At 43.6% G+C, this 17804-nt stretch overlaps 1 protein-coding gene and 1 pseudogene across 3 annotated transcripts in view; one reads left to right on the top strand and one right to left on the bottom strand.

Moving 5' to 3' along the window:
- Nucleotides 1–547: 547 nt before the first annotated feature.
- Nucleotides 548–12793, bottom strand: LOC147915709 (RWD domain-containing protein 1-like; annotated as a pseudogene).
- ZNF318 (zinc finger protein 318) overlaps nt 12740–17804 on the top strand; it is a 26762-nt gene continuing 21697 nt past the window's right edge. Inside the window, exons 1-2 of one of the 3 annotated variants that reach the window (XM_087438624.1) lie at nt 12740–13247; nt 15973–16124. In XM_087438624.1, the coding sequence (XP_087294750.1) occupies nt 12792–13247; nt 15973–16124 (608 nt within the window). In that variant the 5' untranslated portion in view covers nt 12740–12791. The remainder of the gene's footprint in view (nt 13248–15972; nt 16125–17804) is intronic. The other 2 variants (XM_087438622.1, XM_087438623.1) reach the window with 2 other exon arrangements.

Raw genomic sequence — 17804 nt, 5'->3', positions numbered from 1 at the left:
GGAAGCTTAGCTTAATAATTTTTGACCTTTTTTCCTACTATAAACATTTAGGACTATACATTTCTCTTTATGAATCACTTTGTCTGCATCCTATGAGGTTTTTTACTTAATTCTGAAAATGTTCACACATAAAAGTTGAAAATATTGCACAGTGATACCCAAATGCCCAGCACCTAATTTCTACAGTTAAAATTTTACTATATTTGCCTTTTCATGCAACTTTCCATTTATACATCCCTCCTTCTATCCATTCATCAAGCATCTTATTTTTGATGAGTTTCGAAGGCAGTTACACACATTAGTACATTTCGCTCTTAAACACTTGAGCGTGCATATCATTACCTGGAGTTCAATACGTATTTATAGTTACTTCTTTATTTTTTGAAATCTTAAGATCAGCTTATTAAGCTCAGTGATGAAAGCCATTAGAAGAATATTCTCCTGAAAATTATTTTTTCTTAGGGGAAAAAAAAGCAAAATCAACACCCTCTCAGCATAGCCACAGATGCTGTGGCAGACAAACCTCTCTACAGATGGAGATAGTCCACTAGTTCTTCAAGTCACTCTCTGGGCCAGCAGGATTATAGTCTGGATCATCTTCATCATCCTCTAGCTCCAAGTCATCCATTTCCTAGAACAAAGACTCATCTACCTCCACATTGTTTCCAGCATCCTCCAAGAACTGGATATCAGATGTGTCAAGATTATGATCTGTTTCAAATAGCTGTTTCCCACTTATTTTTTCTTGCTTGTTCTTCTTCTTTCATTCATTTCTTTTTAATTTCCAAGAGTTCTGCATCAAACTTGGCTTTCCTTTTTTTTTTTTTTTTGGTGAGGAAGATTAGCCCTGAGCTAACATCTGTCTCTAATCTTCCTCTTTTTGCCAAGGAAGACTGGCCCTGGGCTAACATCCGTGCCCATCTTCCTCCACTTTATATGGGATACTGCCACAACATGGCTTGACAAGCGGTGCTTTGGTGTGCGCCCAGGATCCAAACCCGGGCCCACATGCACTTAACCGCTATGCTACCAGGCTGGCCCCCAAACTTGGCTTTCTAACTTAAGAAATTCTCAATTGTAATGGGAGTGCTATGAAATAATTGCTTTTTGGCTTCTTCTTCCTCTTTTTCTTTTTGTTTCTTTTCTTCTTCTCTTCTAGTTTTTATTTGATCTACTATTTCATTTAATTATTTTTGCACAGCTGTCACTAAAGATCATCACCATACCAAGATTTTCTTCTGCCTGTAATGCTAATAATTTTAAAATGTCTGAGACATGATTATCTTCTAGATGTTCCTGGGTGAACATTTCATACAGGGGGGCTTCATCTGGGTATTTTTCACTGTATGTAAACTTGAGGGTAGTCCGGACAGTTTCATCATTTTCTCCAGCCTCAGATGTCACAGTGATGGTGCAGCTGGGTGGATTTTCTGATAATACTTAGCAGGACCTTGTCAAGTGAAGCACTACTGAAGGAGAATGTGGTATTAGGAGAGTGCATTTATATTTTGGAAGACTAGTTATTAGGAGGGTTGGATCAAGGTGCAATTAAGCTGTGAAGGAGTTGGGGTAGATGGACTCCAGAGCTTCCAGCTCTGTAATCTGTCATCATGGCCCTTGATGCTGTGCATGGATAGCCCAGACACCCAGGCAGTACACGGTGATGCCCAGTGGGCACAGGTGCAGAGTCCCTGGCTGGGAGGCCCAGGGCCCAAAGCCAGGCCAGGCCTGCTGAGCAACCTATAGTTATTTTTTAATGTAAAATTTATATACAATGAAACACACAGATATTAAATGTACCATTTGATGAATTTTGACAAATGTCATCTCATGAGCTTCAATATCTAGTTTACTCATTACCATTCAATTCTAAGTGTTTTCTAATTTTCACTATGATTTCTTCTCTGATATATGAGTTTTTATTTTGTTAATGATTTTTTTAATAAAACCACTGCAGTAGTAGCCTTGTATTGATAAAAAAAAAAAAAAGACACAATCATTACCTGGCTATATCCAACTGAGTTTACTTATTTGAAGCATACAGGAGGATCTCAGCACAAGCAGGAAGCACAGCAAACAAATCAATTCTAACAATTTCCTGGACAGAAGGAAGAGTGGGTTTCCATACACCCAAATCCTAAGAGGTAGGGTTGCCAGATTTAGTAAATAAAAATGCAGTGTTTTGTGGCTGGCCCGGTGGCGTAGTGGTTAGGTTCACGCACTGCGCTTTGTTGGCGGCCCTGGGATACGCCGGTTTGGATCCTGGGCACAGACCTACGCACCACTTATCAAGCCATGCTGTGGCAGGCATCACACGTATAAAATAGAGGAAGATAGGCACAGATGTTAGCTCAGGGCCAACCTTCCTTAGGAAAAAAAAAAAGCAGTGTTTTATCTGGCAATCCTACAAACAAGGGACCACGGTTCTAGATAATAACTCTTGAGTAAGTCGAGTGTCACATCACTCTTTCTGGATGGCTAACTGTCCCTCTCCTTGCCCAACTTTATGTATTCCAGGCTAGAGTCATTGGAGACATGAGCTGGTTTGGATATGTGCCAGCAACCCCATCATCTGGGCCAGTTGCACCTCAACAATATTGGACTTCAAAAATATACAACAAGATTAAACAGTTCAGTCAAGTTCAGTATGTACACAGGCATGAACACAGGTTAATGTTAAAAATATTTAATATAGGGGCCAGCCCGGTGGTGAAGCAGTTGATTTCGCATGTTCGGCTTCAGCGGCCCGGGGTTCAGCGGTTCGGATCCTTGGCGGGGACCTGCTCACCACTCATCAGGCCATGCTGAGGCAGTGTCCTACACAGAAGACCTACAACTCTACAACTATGATAACAACTATACACTGGGGCTTTGGGGAGGAGAAAAATAGAGTAAGATTGGCAACAGATGTTAGTGCGGAGCCAATCTTCCTCAAAAACAAAAATATTTAATATAGTGGACATAATCAACCTCTGCCTACCTCTTCAGCTCCGTTTCTCACTGTTGTTCTTCTCTGCCCTCCAGTCACACTAGCCTTCTGTCTGGTCCCCAAAATCTCTGTGGTTTCTCCTGTCACAGAGCCTTTGCACATGGCAGAGCTTCCCAAACCTGACATCAGGAATGGGTTACAAGTGTGTCAAGAAATGATTCCTCTCAGCCCTCGAGTGAGGGTGGGTGGAGACTGGGTAGGTGGCTGGAGAGGACAGAGCCAAGGACAGTGAAAAGGGTAATGGCAATATTGGGAAGCACTGGATAAGGGGTTCCGTCTGCCTGCAAGGCTTTACTCTCCACTTCTACCTCCTACTCACCTTCAGATCTCAGCTCCAACGTCACTTCCCAGGGAAGCCCCCCCCCAACCTTTCTGACCATGTCAGATCTCCTTACTACATGTTCTCATACCATCCTGTGATTTTTCCTTTATAATACTTATCACAGCTGTAATTTTATATATATTTATGTCTTCTCAGCTTCACCTAAAGTTCAATGAGAGCAGGGACTGTGTCTTCATCTCCTCCTCCTCCTCCTTTTTACAAACGTTTAAAATTGAAACCTAACCTACAGAAAAGTGCAAAAATCTTAAGTGTCTATAGCTTGATGAATTATCACAAAGTGAACACATCTAGATCAAGAAATAGAACATAACCAGGATTCCAGAAGCACCTCTCGTGTAACCACTATCTGGACTTCAAACACCATGATTAATTTTGCCTGCTTTTCGAACTCAGTATAAATAAAATCATACAATTTGTATTTTGTGTGTGCATCTGGCTTCTTTGGTGCAACATTGTATATGTGAAATTCATATACTTATTGCATATAGCTGTAGTCTATTATTTTTGTTGCTATATGGTATCACATTGTATGAATACACTATAATGTATTCATTCTACGGTTGAAATTTGACTGTTATAAATAATGCCATAAGAACATTTTTGTACGTCTTTTTCTACTGTGGTAAAACATACATAACATATGTATGCATTGTAATCATTTTCTTTTTCTTTTTTTTAAATAATTTTATTTATCTATTTATTTTCCCCCAAAGCCCCAATAGATAGTTGTATGTCATAGTTGCACATCCTTCTAGTTGCTGTATGTGTGACGCGGCCTCAGCACGGCCGGAGAAGTGGTGCGTCTATGCACACCCGGGATCCGAACCCGGGCTGCCAGCAGCGGAGTGCGCGCACTTAACTGCTAAGCCACGGGGCCGGCCCTGTAATCATTTTCAAGTGTAGAATTCAGTAGCATTAAGTACATTCACAATGTTGTACAACCATCACCACTATCCATTTCCAGAACTTTTTCTGTACATGTCTTTTTGATGCACATATGTTCATATTTCTGTTGGGCATATACTTAGGAAATGCTGGATCATAGCCTATGTGTATGTTCAACTTTAGCAAATACTGCCAACCAGTTTTCTGAAGTGGTTATACCAATTTACATGCCCACCAGCCCTGTATGAGAGTTCTCATGGCTCTGTGCTCTTGCTTACACTTGGTATTATCAATCTGTTAAATTTTAATTATTCTGGTATATGTATAGTATATCTTTCTCCATTTCTCTGGTAACTAAGACAGTTAGCACTTTTACGTATACTTAATGGCCACTGGATAGCTTCTTTTGTGAAATGACTGTTCAAGTCCGTTGCCCATTTTTAATTGGATTGCCTATATTTTTCTTATTGATATACTAGAGTTATTTATGTATTCTGGATAGAAGAACTTTGGTGGTAAAATGCTTTGCAAATATCATCCCTCATTCCATGGCTTATATTTTCACTGTCTTAATTGTCTTTTGACCAACCAAAGTTTCTAATTTTAATATAGTCTAATTTACCAATTATTTCATTTACAATTAGTGCTTTTTATGTCCTATTTAAGAAATCTTTGCCTACCAAAGGTCATGAAGATATTCTTCTATGTTATCTTCTAGAAACTTTGTTTTATCTTTTACAATCTAAACTTCACATGTAGGTCAGTTATCAATCTGGAATTAATTTTTGTGTATGATATGAGATAAAGGTCAAGATTCATTTTTTCCCCATAGCTGTATGTCCAGTTGACCCAGCACCATTTATTGAAAATGTCTTGTGTTCCCCAGTGCTCTGCAGGGCCACCTTTGTCCTAAATCAAGTGTGAGTTTGTTTCTAGACTTTATTAAATTCTTTGGACTGTTTGTCTATCATTGTGTCAATATCATACAATCTTAATTTGTAGCTTTCTGATAAGCCTTAATATCTGGTAGCGTTCTTCTCACAGATTGCTTTTGCTATTCTTAGACTTTTACATCTCCATACACATTTTAGAATCAACTTGTCAATTTCTACCAAAAAATATATTGGGATTAGGGGCCAGCCTGGTAGTGTAGTGGTTAGGTTGGGGGCTCTGCTTTGGTTCTTGGATTCAGATCCTGGGCATGGACCTACACACTGCTCATCAAGCCATGCTGTGGCAGCGTCCCATATACAAAAATAGAGGAAGATTGGCAGAGATGTTAGCTCAGGGACAATCTTCCTCACCAAAAAAAAAAAAAAAATATATATATATATATATATATATATATGAATTGCATTGAAGCTATAGATCAACTTGAGGAGAATTAACATTTTTATAATATTGAGTCTTTCAGTCCATGAATATGATGTATCCCTCCAGTTATTTAGATCTTCTTTAATTACCTTTATTAATGTTTTATAGTTTTCTGTGTAGAGATTTTGCACTTCATTTATTAGATTTATTCTGAGATATTGGGTATTTTTTGAGGTTATTTTAAATGGGCCTGATTTTCAAGTTGCATTTTCTTTTCATAGGTATATAGAAATATAATTGATTTTTGTATATTGACCTTGCATTCAATGGCTTTGATACATTCAATTATGTATTTATTTGTATATTCTTTTCTTTTGGATTTTTTTTGTCCATGACAGTTTTTGCTCATCATTTTATTCCCTGAATCTAGCACAGTGACTATAAATCGGTGTTTCCCAATCCTCATGTATTTGAATTGCATCTTCATGATTTTTGCCATAAGAATACCACCAATACTACTGTTTCCTTAACAGTATTAAAAGGATGGGAACACCAGGAAGCAGGGACCATAGGGGCCATTTTGGAGGCTGGCTACTACATCTTAGAAGCATAAAGTGCTTGCTAGCACACAAATAATACTATTTGAGCTTAAATTTCATAGGATACAGTTTTGTCTTCTCTCTCTCTCTTTAGTCCTTTTTTATTGTGAAAAAATTTCACATATACATAAAAGTGCATAAAACATAAATGTGCAGCTTGCTAAAGCTAATATCTGTGGAAAAACAATTACCCAAGTTAAGATATGGAACAATGCCAACGTCCCAGAAGCCCCCTCCCCATGCTTCTGAATCACAATGCCCTCCTTCCCATCCTTATGGTGAACACCATGCTGAATTTTAGGATTTTCAGTTTGCTTTTCTTTATAGTTTACCACCTAAGAATGCATTCCTACTCATTATAGTTTAGTTTTGCCAATTTCAAATTTTTATATAAATGGAATCATGCAGTATGTAGTATTTTGTGTCTATTTTCTTTGGCTCAATATTATGTTCTTAAGATTTATCTTTGTTATTTATCTATATTATTCATGTTATCTATGAAGCAGTTGGCTAATTTTCAATGCTGTGTAGTATGTCATTCTATAAACATACCAAAATGTATCCATTTTACTGTTGAAGAATATGTGGGCTGTTTTTAATATTTGCCTATTACAAATTAAGCTGCTGTGAGCATTCTGATACACATCTCCTGGTATACCTGTGCATGCATTTCTGTAGGATATAGACCTAGGAGTAGAGTTGTGTAGTCATTTTCAACTTTAGTAGATAATGCCAAACTGTTTTCCAAAGTGGCTGTGCCAACTTATAGTCCTACATGCAGTGTATGTGAATGTCCCTTGTTCCACACCTTCACCAACATCTGCAATTTTAGCCCTGTTGGTGAGTGTGAAGTGGTATCTCATTATGGTTTTAATTTGCATTTTCATGACTGTGAGGTTTCACATGTTCATTGGGCATTTGGATTTCCTCTTTTTTTTTTTTTTGAGGAAGATTGACCCTGCACCAACATCTGTTGCCAATCTTCCTCTTTTTCTTTTCTCGCCCCAAAGCCCCAGTACATAGTTATATACCATAGTTGTAGGGTTGTAGCTCTTCTATGTGGGACACCACCTCAGCATGGCTTGAGTGGTGAGTACGTCTGTGCCCAGCATCCAAATCAGCGAACCCCGGGCCACCGAAGCGGAACGCGAGAGCTAAACCGCTATGCCACCAGGCCGGCCCCTGGATTTCCTCTTTTGAGTACTCACTCAAGTATTTTGTCCATGTTTCAATGGGGGTATCCATCTTTTTCTTGTTGTTTTATAGCTGTTATTTATATATTGTGGATATGATTCCTTTTTATGTGTAGCATATACCTTTTCCCACTCCATTCTCTTAATGGTGTCTTGATAAACAGAAGTTCTTAATTTTAATGACGTTGAATGTATCAATCTTTTTCTTATTAGTTGTGTTAGCCTCAGGTCCCCAGAAACCAGAGCCTCATTTTATTATTAGGGAGTCCAGGGAACAGGTGTGAGGGACAAGGAAAGTGAAGCAGGAAAGAAAGGAGAACCAACAGGAAGATGTTTCGTCAACCTGGCTGTCACTAAATTAAACTGATTGCTGGATCTGGGAACTGTGTCCTCAATAAACAAACTGCATCTCAAGATCATCCTGGGAGAGGTGAGATAAGGGAAGGAATGGGGAAAAATTATTCATTGGCTCCTGTCTCCCACTGATCAAAATTCCACCTGATGGGGCATTATCTCCCTCTCACTTGCAGGTTGCACCTCTGAGTTTATACGTTAAAAAACAGACAAACAAAACCCTTTACTGTCATTTTAGTGGGGTTTAGGGACTTAATAGTGATACATGCATGGGTTGAATCTACCATACTTAGTGTATTTTCGAATTGGTTATTACGGGTGTATAGAAACACTGGTGATATTAGGCTATTGCCATTCCAGTCACTGAGCAGGGAGTGCCTGGGCTCTGTTCTCATCTAAAGACTGTCAACACTTTTTGTCCTCCCACCCACTTGGCACACAGCTTCCCATGAAGCCATAGCCCCAAGCAGAGAGTTGGCAATAGTTTTGTTCAGCTTGCATGTAGGGGCAGGGATGTCCTTGGCTTCAAGCTGAAAACCTGGCCCAGGTCCTCCACCTCCTGGGAGGCACTTACATCTCAATCCATAGGAGCCAAATCTCTGACTGCTGCCCTTGGTTTTAGACTTATTTCAAAGCCCAGGAGGTCTGTGGTTCCTGAGTATTCATCGGAGGAGTTATCTTGTTTTAAAGTCTAGGTCTCTTTACTTTTCCCTTTTGAAGTTTTATTTGTCATTGCTCTATGTCTGCTAGAGGGTGTGTGTGTGTGTGTGTGTGTGTGTGTGTGTGAAAGCCTTAACCCATTCCACCATTTTCATCAGAAGTCTAGCAAGAGTTTCTTGAGGGGTCGGCCTGGTGGTGCAGTGGTTAAGTTCGGTGTGCTCCGCTTCGACAGCCCGGGGTTCACAGGTTCAGATCCTGGGCGTGGACCTATACCACTCATCAAGCCATGCTCTGGCAGCATCCCACATACAAAATAGAGGAAGATGGGCACAGATGTTAGCTCAGTGCCACTCCTCAAGCAAAAAGAGGAAGATTGGCAACAGGTGTTAGCTCAGGGCCACTCTTTCTCACCAAAAAAAAAAAAAAAAAAAGAGTTTCTTGAATTGATGACAGACAACAGTTGTGATAGGATGTTAACTAGATTCTCCATGTTGTCTTTGGAGTTTCAGCAAAGGTCTCAAAAGCAGAAAGCCACACAATACATGCCAGCTACCTGCTTCCCCCATCCACTTCAAAGGGAAATGGGAAGAGATTGTAAACCAGTCTGCCAGCATTACTAATCATCCACGTTGAGTCTATATAAGAGAATGATTGTGTTGGAGACTTACCTGTGGGCTCTATATTTTCTCTCTCGCCAGTCTGGGGAGGGAGAGGGGTCATTCCGTTTGCCTAAAGCCAAGTGAGATAAAGGCCTCCACCAGCACCTCTCAGAACATTTGGCTTATATCTCCTGGAGTTTGGAAATCCATAGGGACTGATGTCCCTATGAAATCCCACCTGAGGAAGTCCAAAAGCCAGATGCTGGCTGACTAGCTTCCCTGGGATGACGAGTAAGGTGGGTGGCACGGAGAGCGAGCTACACTGCCCTTGCCAGCAGGGCAAAAATGCATGAGTTGTCCTACAGGCCAATTGTACCTAGAAGGAAACCAACCTGGAGTCATTTAAAAAGAATCTTTCTCATGAAGGATGCCCATAGAGGAAAGGGACCCTAGGAGAGTTTTACGTGGGATGAACCTCTAGAAGGCCAAGGACTGGGAGGACAGGAGTCATAGGCAGTCAACCAGAAGAGAAGCAGTGCCTCCTCTGGCACTGAGCAGGTCTCAGCAAGAGAGTCATAAAACAGCCCACAAAGGTGACATAAGAGAGAAAGAGCCAACATTTGTGAGTCCTCCATGTTCATAGGAAACCAACTTTTGAAGATAATAGCATCCTGCACCAACAAAGGAAGACTGCCCTTTTCCCCTCATCCCTTCTTCTCCTGCCCCAAACCCTGGGGAGGGGGGTTCAGAAATAGCAGCTAGCCAGTAGAAGAGGAGGAGTAAACTCTGAGGAGTAAAGGCAGGGATCTGGAGAAGCCTGGCACACCTCCCTTCATCACAGCAAGCTCCATGTCTGAAGCACGCAAGAGCTGGGGGAGGGGAGAACCTATAGCTTGAATGTAGAGTTGTAATTGTTACCCTGGACAAGATATTTTCACTACTGCAATAAGACTACTCGTGTGACTGAAAAATACTTGACAAGTGAAGGGATTTGCAGGAGATTTCATGCAGATGTGAAGGGAAAGCAGGAGAGTTCTCCAATTGTATTCTATGGAGGCCAGCTCCCTTGATAAAAAGTTATTCAATATTAGAGAAAGATTGAGGAGGAAAAGCTGATACAGAGTATAACTAACCCTGATTTAAAATGTATTGATTGAAAGTATCTAAACACCTAGTCACATTTTCTTCATATATACTTAGATCTCACCAAAAGCACAGGTAACCCAAATTCATACATAGGCTAATAAAGACAGGGCATACACCTCTGGCAGATTTTTTATATTTTTTCAGTAGAATAACTTTAATGGGCTTTTAATTTTATATAAATAATCCAAAAGTCAGAAAATAGAGATGAGAAACAAAACAAAACAACCAAAAAACCTCCATAATAGTCATATTAGCCATGGTTACACTGTGGTAGCAAATTATCACTCAAATCTCAGTGCTTAACACACAAAGTTTTATTTCACACCCATGGTACACGTTCAACTCAGGGTAGGAGTGGTACTCTGCTCCACACAGTCACTCAGGTACCCAGGCTGACAGGCTGCACCATCTGGAACACCTGGCTTCCTCAGTTGCCACAGCATGGGAAGAGAGAGCATGGAAATCTTACAACTACTCTTTCCTGATTGGTCCTGGAAATGGTATAAGGTGCTTCCATTCACAGCCCCTAGTGGCTAGAAATAGTCACAGGGCCCCCCTTTCTCAATGGGAGAAGGAAGGGCATCATTTCCTCATGCCCAGAATTAGAGGAGACTCAGATATTGATAAGCTCTGGTAATGTCTCATATCTAACCCCACTAAGCCAGAGATGACTAAAATTCAACTTCTCTAGACTATTTTATATGGCAGCTTCACTTACAAAGAATGTCACCCTTCTCTGACAGGCCTTTTATGCTACTGAGCTGGTGTACCTGAATCTCTGAGTGCAGATCTCTGTTGCACAGGACACATTATGAAATATGTTCTAGACTGCTCAGAAACCTTGCATATAACTCATATTTGCTGGTTAAGAGCCATCACTTTCCCAGATTGCTTTACCTTCTTTTACTTCCATCATCTATCCTGTTATTTAGTTTTCTTTTCACAAAGAAATAACATTAAAAAAAAAACTCTTTACTGTAAGTAACACAACCAAAAGAAAACAACAGAATTGGATTGAGATGTGGCTAACTAGCATTTGGCAGTGTTCATTCATTAGCTGGATAACTCATTCCCTCACTATGACTTCCCCGTATACAAGTAATCCCAATTCATGCTTCCAACAAAATTGGCTATCCATCCGTGAAAAATAATTTTAGATTTTAATTTAATGGATTAAGTGAGAATTCATACATAAAATTCCAGGGAAACTAAATATGGAAACAAAATCATTAAAGTGTTAAAATATATACAGAACAATATAATAACTTTGACATGATGAAGGCCCCTTTAAGCCATAAAACCCAGAAGTCAGAAATCGGAAATTCAAATGCCTCAAGAAAGCATGCAGATAATGCTAAGGGGTGAAGTAAGGTGAGGGAAAGAAAAATCAACTGGTAAAATTTTTACTGAACTGTGATGTAAGCGTATGCCATTATACAAACATGTGAAATTGGATATATTTTAAATTTAATATGGAAACATATATACTCGAAAATGGAAACCTTATTTATAATTAAATTTTTATTCTGCCTTTGCTTTGGAATCAGAAACCTGATTTTCATACCAATTTCGTTTTGCGTTTCTAGTTGATAGATGAAAAGTGTTAAGCCGTTGTTTTATTTTGAAGAGTTTGGTTAGGATCAACATTTTTTTCATGTTTTGATCAGCGTTTTTCTTCTCTTCTGTGTTGTCTTTTTCTTGCCTTTTGTACTTAGTATGCAAGACCCTGAGTCTGGGGACTACTCCTAAAGCCAGGCGTCTAGGAAAATTCTGGTCATAGATTGGGGGATCTGAATGGCTCACAAAAACTCTCCAGGCTTCCCATCATGATGTGCACCTCTGGCGGTGAGTGATCTTCCCCGTGACCATAGGCGTTCTGGTTGAGAGAGCGAAAACCCACTCTGATGTCTTCTTTGGGTTTGATTCTCGTCCCTCACCCCGCATTTTCCCATCCTCAATTTCAACCTCTAGAAATCAGGCAAACTGCAAAGTAAACGGACGACTGTCGTGCGGCTTCTGTGGGGGCCGGGACTTCGGTGGTCGCTCTTGCCGAGGTGCGGAACCTCCGACATACCTAACGTTTTGGGGGTTACTTATCTTCCTATCATGTAGAACCATTTATTGTCCCCACGTAAATTAACAGGGCTGGGGGCTGGCGAAAGGGCGAACGTGCTCCCACCGCCTCGAGCATCCAAGAACGCGCTCTGCTCTGGCTAATCCCTTCCCTTCCGCCGGGCCCTCCCCCGACTGGCGCGGAGGTCCCCAGAGTCACGTGGTCGCCGGGGGAGGGGAAGCGGGCGGCTCCGGGGCCGCCATCTTGCGGGTTTGGAGGCGGAGCGTGTGGAGCGCAGGTCGCGCGCTTCACTTCCCTCGGTTCGCCCAGCCCCGCGCCGGCTTCCGCGCTCCTCCCCACCTCGGGCTCCTGTGGCCGCTCCCTGAGTGGAGGAGCGGGGAGCCCCGAGAGCGGGGGGTGTGTCGGACGCGTGCTCGCGCCCTGCAACCGCCAGCCGCGGCCGCGGGGGCGCGCTCGGCCGGGCCTCAGGGGCGGCGCAGGCGGGGGGGGGGGGGGGGTGCGCTGGCTGCGGGGGCGGGGCGCGGCGGCCGTGGCGGCTGAGGCGGCCGAGGCTGCAGCTGCGGCGGCGCGCTGGGCGCCCGCGGCCGGGGCACCCCCGGGTCGGAGCTGCCGCCGTGGCCGCTGCTGCCGGAGCCATGTACCGCAGCGGCGCCCGAGCCTCCGTCTCTTCGCACCGGCCTAAAGAGAGCGGCGGGAGCGGCCCGCGCACCGGCCGCAGCTCCGGCTCCTCCTCGGGCCCCGCTCGCCGCGCCTCGCCGCCGCCCTCCGGCTCCTCCTCGTCGCGGACCCCGGCTCGCCGGCCCCGCTCGCCCTCAGGGCACCGTGGCCGCCGGGCCTCGCCGTCCCCGCCGCGGGGTCGCCGCGGCTCCCCGTCCCCGCCTCGCGGCCGCCGCGCCTCCCCGTCCCCGCCGCGGCCCCGTCGCGTCTCCCCGTCCCCGCCGCGGGCCCGTCGCGGCTCCCCGTCGCCGCCGAGGGGCCGACGACTCTTCCCGCCGGGCCCAGCTGGTTTCCGAGGCAGCAGCCGGGGGGAGTCCCGCGCCGACTTCGCCCGGGACGGCCGCGGAGACCATCCAGGCGACAGCGGCAGCCGGGTAATCCCACCCCTCGACCGGGACTACCTCCATTCCCGAGCCCGCTCGCCCGGGCTTCTCGCTTCCAGAAACGCCCGTGGTCCAGGCTCCTGAGGCCTCCAGGCCAGGATGCCCCAAACCGAAGACCCTCCACCCCCACGGCCCCCCCTTGGCGACGCCCGAACCTGGGGGTTCCCTGTCAGCCCCGGGAGCTCCCTTTGCACAATAACGGACTCGGGACCGCACGGGCGCCTGGTCGGGAGGCAGTGCTCCATTTTCTAGGAATAGGCTGCTTCTCTCCCTCTGGGTGGAAAAGTTTGCCAGGGCCAAGGGAATTTCCTCCAAACCGTATGCCTGGGACTTTTTCAATAGTTGTTTCCCCGGAGTTCCATGGTTTTGTATCATACTCTTAGACCTGAGCTGCCCCTTGAGTCTTAGAAAAGAAGCTGTTTGTGGTGAGTTGGGTTGCTGAGACCGGACCCAGGTAGACACCTCGAATGTAAACTGTTAGGTATCTAAATTGGAGCTGCTTCTCCGAAATGAAGTGTGCATGCCCACAGTCGTTGGAATAGCGCTACCACTCGCTGAGTTGTGTGTCAGGAAATATGCTTAGCCCTTCACTTTACACCTTCTCTTTGAGTACTCACAACCCTTTGAGGTGAGGCAGTTAAAATTATTCCTTACTGAACAGCTGAGGAACTCAGAGAGGGTTAAGTAACTTAAGGCCACACAGCTAAGAAGTAGTGGAGCTGTGATTCAGTTCTTACCTGCCTGGTTCCCACATCCATGATTTTAACCGTTATGTTTCCCTGCTAGAGGGACAGAGCATGAGGTTAAGAAGTTTAGTTTAGACATAATGTTGACCTCTCACCGTAACCACCACTCTGGGCAGGTTTTGGTGTTTTGGAATTTGTTTTTATCATCAGTGCACCACTCTTTTTTTAAACCCCTGTGACAAAGTTTCTGTTTTCCTGAGTGGCTCTCTAACAGTATTAAAGTGCTCTGGATACTCTGGTCATAGGTGAATTGACTTGTCACTATGTTAAAGATTTTCATAGCTGAGCAGCGATAAGTCTGAGTGTTACTCACTACGGAGGAAGCAAGGAAAACAGAATACTAGTTTCCATAACCTCCCTTTTCTTCTCCAACGCACAACCTGTGTGCTCCAGTCTTTTCTGTCCCAGTAAATGACATCACCTATTGTTCAGTCGGAAACAGTGATCATCTTCCTTCTCCCCAAGTCTAGTCTGGCAGATTGACTTCATCAGTCCAACCAGGCAGCTCTGCTTCTGAAATTCGTCCCCAAAACTATCCTCCTCCTGCCATCACTCTAATCTAAACCCTGTTACCTCTTAGCTAGATTGTTGCATTAGACTCCTTTTCACCCCACTCTTGTTTCTGTGCAGTTTATTCTGTACCCAGCGATCAAAATGATTTTTTAAAACCTTCATTTTATACATTTGAGAAGTATTTATCGAACATCTACCATGTATTAGGTGCTGTTCTGGGCATTGGGGATACAACAGTGAACAAACCAGTAGAAAACCCCTGCCCTCGTAGAGCTTGTATTCTAGCAAGGGGAGTCGGATAATAAATAAGATAAAGAAGTAAAATGTTTTAGCATGTTAAATGTGATTAAGTGCTAAGAAAAAAAACAGAGAAGGGAGTTATAATTTTTGATAAGGTAGCCAGGGAAGGCCTCCTGGGAAGGTGACTTTTTAATAAAGACCTGAAGGAAATGAGCGTATGAGCAAGGCGAGCATCTAGAGGAAGAATGTAGTCATATCACTCCCCTGCTTGAAACCCTTCTGTGGCTTCTTTTTTTTTTTAATTTTAAATATTTATTTGTTTATATATTTAGCGTGTGTGCACGTGCAAGGAAGATCAACCCTGAGCTAACATCCATGCCAGTCCTCTTTTTGCTGAGGGAAGACTGGCTCTGAGCTAACATCCATGCCCGTCTTACTCCACTTGATACGGGACGCCGTCACAGCATGGCCTGACAAGCGGTGTGTTGGTGCACGCCCGGAATCCGAACCCCGGGCCGCCAGCCGCGGAGCGTGCGCACTTAACTGCTATGCCACGGGGCCAGCCCCTGTGGCTTCTTGTTACACTAAGAATAAAATCCAAGTTTTGTAACTTGGCGTCTGTCTATAGTCTCCTCTCTTGTCACTTTGCTGTAGTCCCACTAGCTGCCTTTCTGTTACCCAAAACACGCTGAGCTCATTACAGAGCTTGTTCTGTTTGCCTGAAATGTCCTTCCATCTGTTCTTTGCAAGGCTGACATCTCATCATTCAGGCCTCCGATTAAATGGTATCACCTCAGAAAAGCCTTCTCTAACCATCCTATCTGAAATAGCTCCTTTTCCCCAATCTGTTTCATGTTTTCATGTTATAATGACATTATAGCATTTATCACTATCAAAAGTACTTAAAAAAATTGTTTTGGCATACCTCCTTCACTAGAAATGTATAAGTTCTGAGAGCATTCTTAATTCACTTCTCTAGTCCTTTGCCCAGTACTAGTAAATGAAAGAATGCGCCGTCACTGATTGGGGTGGTTGGAAGTGTGGACTTTCATCTAAGAAAATGATAATTTTTAAAAAAGTGCTTTATCTTTGGAGTAGTATCTTACCATAGCCATATCTCACCTTGTTGGACCACAACTTTGTGACAAGGGAAGAGGACATTTTTGGGTATAGGGATATCTTGTCCCTATTGACAGTTATATTATCTTCATTTGTAGAGACGCTCTCCTGGTCTGCGTTCTGACTCTTCTTTGGAACAGAGCTTAAGGATCACTGTTGGCAATGACCACTTCTGTGTTGGCCTACCAGAACGGAGGCGGCTTAGCGATCGACTGGGGTCACCAGTGGATAATATGGAGGACGTGGACAGGTAGGCTTCATCTGAGGCAGGGCGCACTATAAAAGTGCTTGAAGGCAAAAATGTTACTGTTTTCTGAATGATGTGTTTGAAAGAGTGGTGCTAGCACTGAAGTTATATGCCCTGTGTCCAGTACAAAGTATAACATTGGGAAAGGCTTTCTGAGTTGGGAGAGTATTGATGGTAGACTCTGTTGCTTAAAGAATTATGTAGAGGGGCCAGCCCCATGGCTTAGCGGTTAAGTGCGCACACCGCTATTGGTGGCCCGGGTTCTGATCGGGGCGCCCACTGATGGACCACTTGTCCGGCCATGCTGAGGCGGAGTCCCACATACAGCAACTAGAAGGATGTGCAGCTATGATGTACAACTATCTACTGGGGCTTTGGAGAGAAAAGGGGAAAAAAAAGGGAGGAGGATTGGCAATAGATGTTACCTCAGGGCCGGTCTTCCTCAGCAAAAAGAGGAGGATTGGCATGGATGTTAGCTCAGGGCTGATCTTCCTCAAAAAAAAAAAAGAATTATGTAGAAAAAAAGACTTTAAAAGGTCATCCTGGGGCTGGCCTGGTGGCGTAATGGTTAAGCTCGTTCAGCTTCGGTGGCCTTGGTTTGCAAGTTCAGATCCTGGGCTTGGACCTACACCACTCATCAAGCCATGCTGTGGCAGCGACCTACATATAAGATAGAGGAAGATGGCACAGGTGTTAGCTCAGGGCCAGTCTTTCTCAAGCAAAAAGAGGAAGATTGGCAACAGATGTTAGCTCAGGGCTCATCTTCCTCACACACAAAAAAAAGGTCATCCTGGTCCTACTGGAAAAAGGAAGGCTGAGGGGACATAAACAGAGTTCCCCAGATTAAAGACAGTTGCAATGATATGGAGTCTAAAATACTGGAACTAGGGGTCCCCTCTGCAAAGGAAAGTTCTGGACAAAATAGGAATTTTTTTTTTTTTTTTTTGTGAGGAAGATCAGCCCTGAGCTAACATCCGTGCCAATCCTCCTCTTTTTGCTGAGGAAGACCGGCCCTGAGCTAACATCTATTTCTAATCCTCCTCCTTTTTTTTCCCCCTTTTTCTCCCCAAAGCCCCAGTAGATAGTTGCATGTTATAGTTGTACATCCTTCTAGTTGCTGTATGTGGGACACCGCCTCAGCATGACCGGACAAGCGGTGTGTCGGTGGGCGCCCGGGATCCAAACCCCGGGCCGCCAGTAATGGAGCACGCACACTTAACTGCTAAGCCACGGGGCTGGCCCCGGAAATCTTTTTTTAATGGTGTTATTTTTTAGCTTGTTCAGGCTGAAATATAGATTCAGAAAGGATTTAGATAAATTCATATCTAATATATGTATTTCTATTAAATATATAAGCATTAATAGAAAGTTAGAGAGCTTTAAAAATGTTTAATTTCAGTTATTACTTTACAACGCTTGAGTGCTGAGGAAGGGTAAATACACTCCACAGAGTATTAAATAACAGATCTCAGGTACTAGGAACTTAACTGTATATGCAAGGTAAATAATCACATTAGGTGTTTTCAGCTCACAAAAGTAAAAAAGTAAGCATGAGAGTACAAGAAAAGCACTTTTTCTGAAAGCTGAGAACCGTGTGTGTTATGGTCTCTCCCCAGCACATTGAGAGTTTTCACAAATGATTAGCAGTAGTGATAAATCAATGTAATGTTCTTTCAAACTGAG

The sequence above is a fragment of the Ceratotherium simum genome, chromosome 13 (genome assembly GCF_057802395.1).
Source record: "Ceratotherium simum simum isolate JZ-2026a chromosome 13, ASM5780239v1, whole genome shotgun sequence".
NCBI classification, from domain to species: domain Eukaryota; kingdom Metazoa; phylum Chordata; class Mammalia; order Perissodactyla; family Rhinocerotidae; genus Ceratotherium; species Ceratotherium simum.
This window is presented reverse-complemented; position numbering and strand designations above follow the sequence as displayed.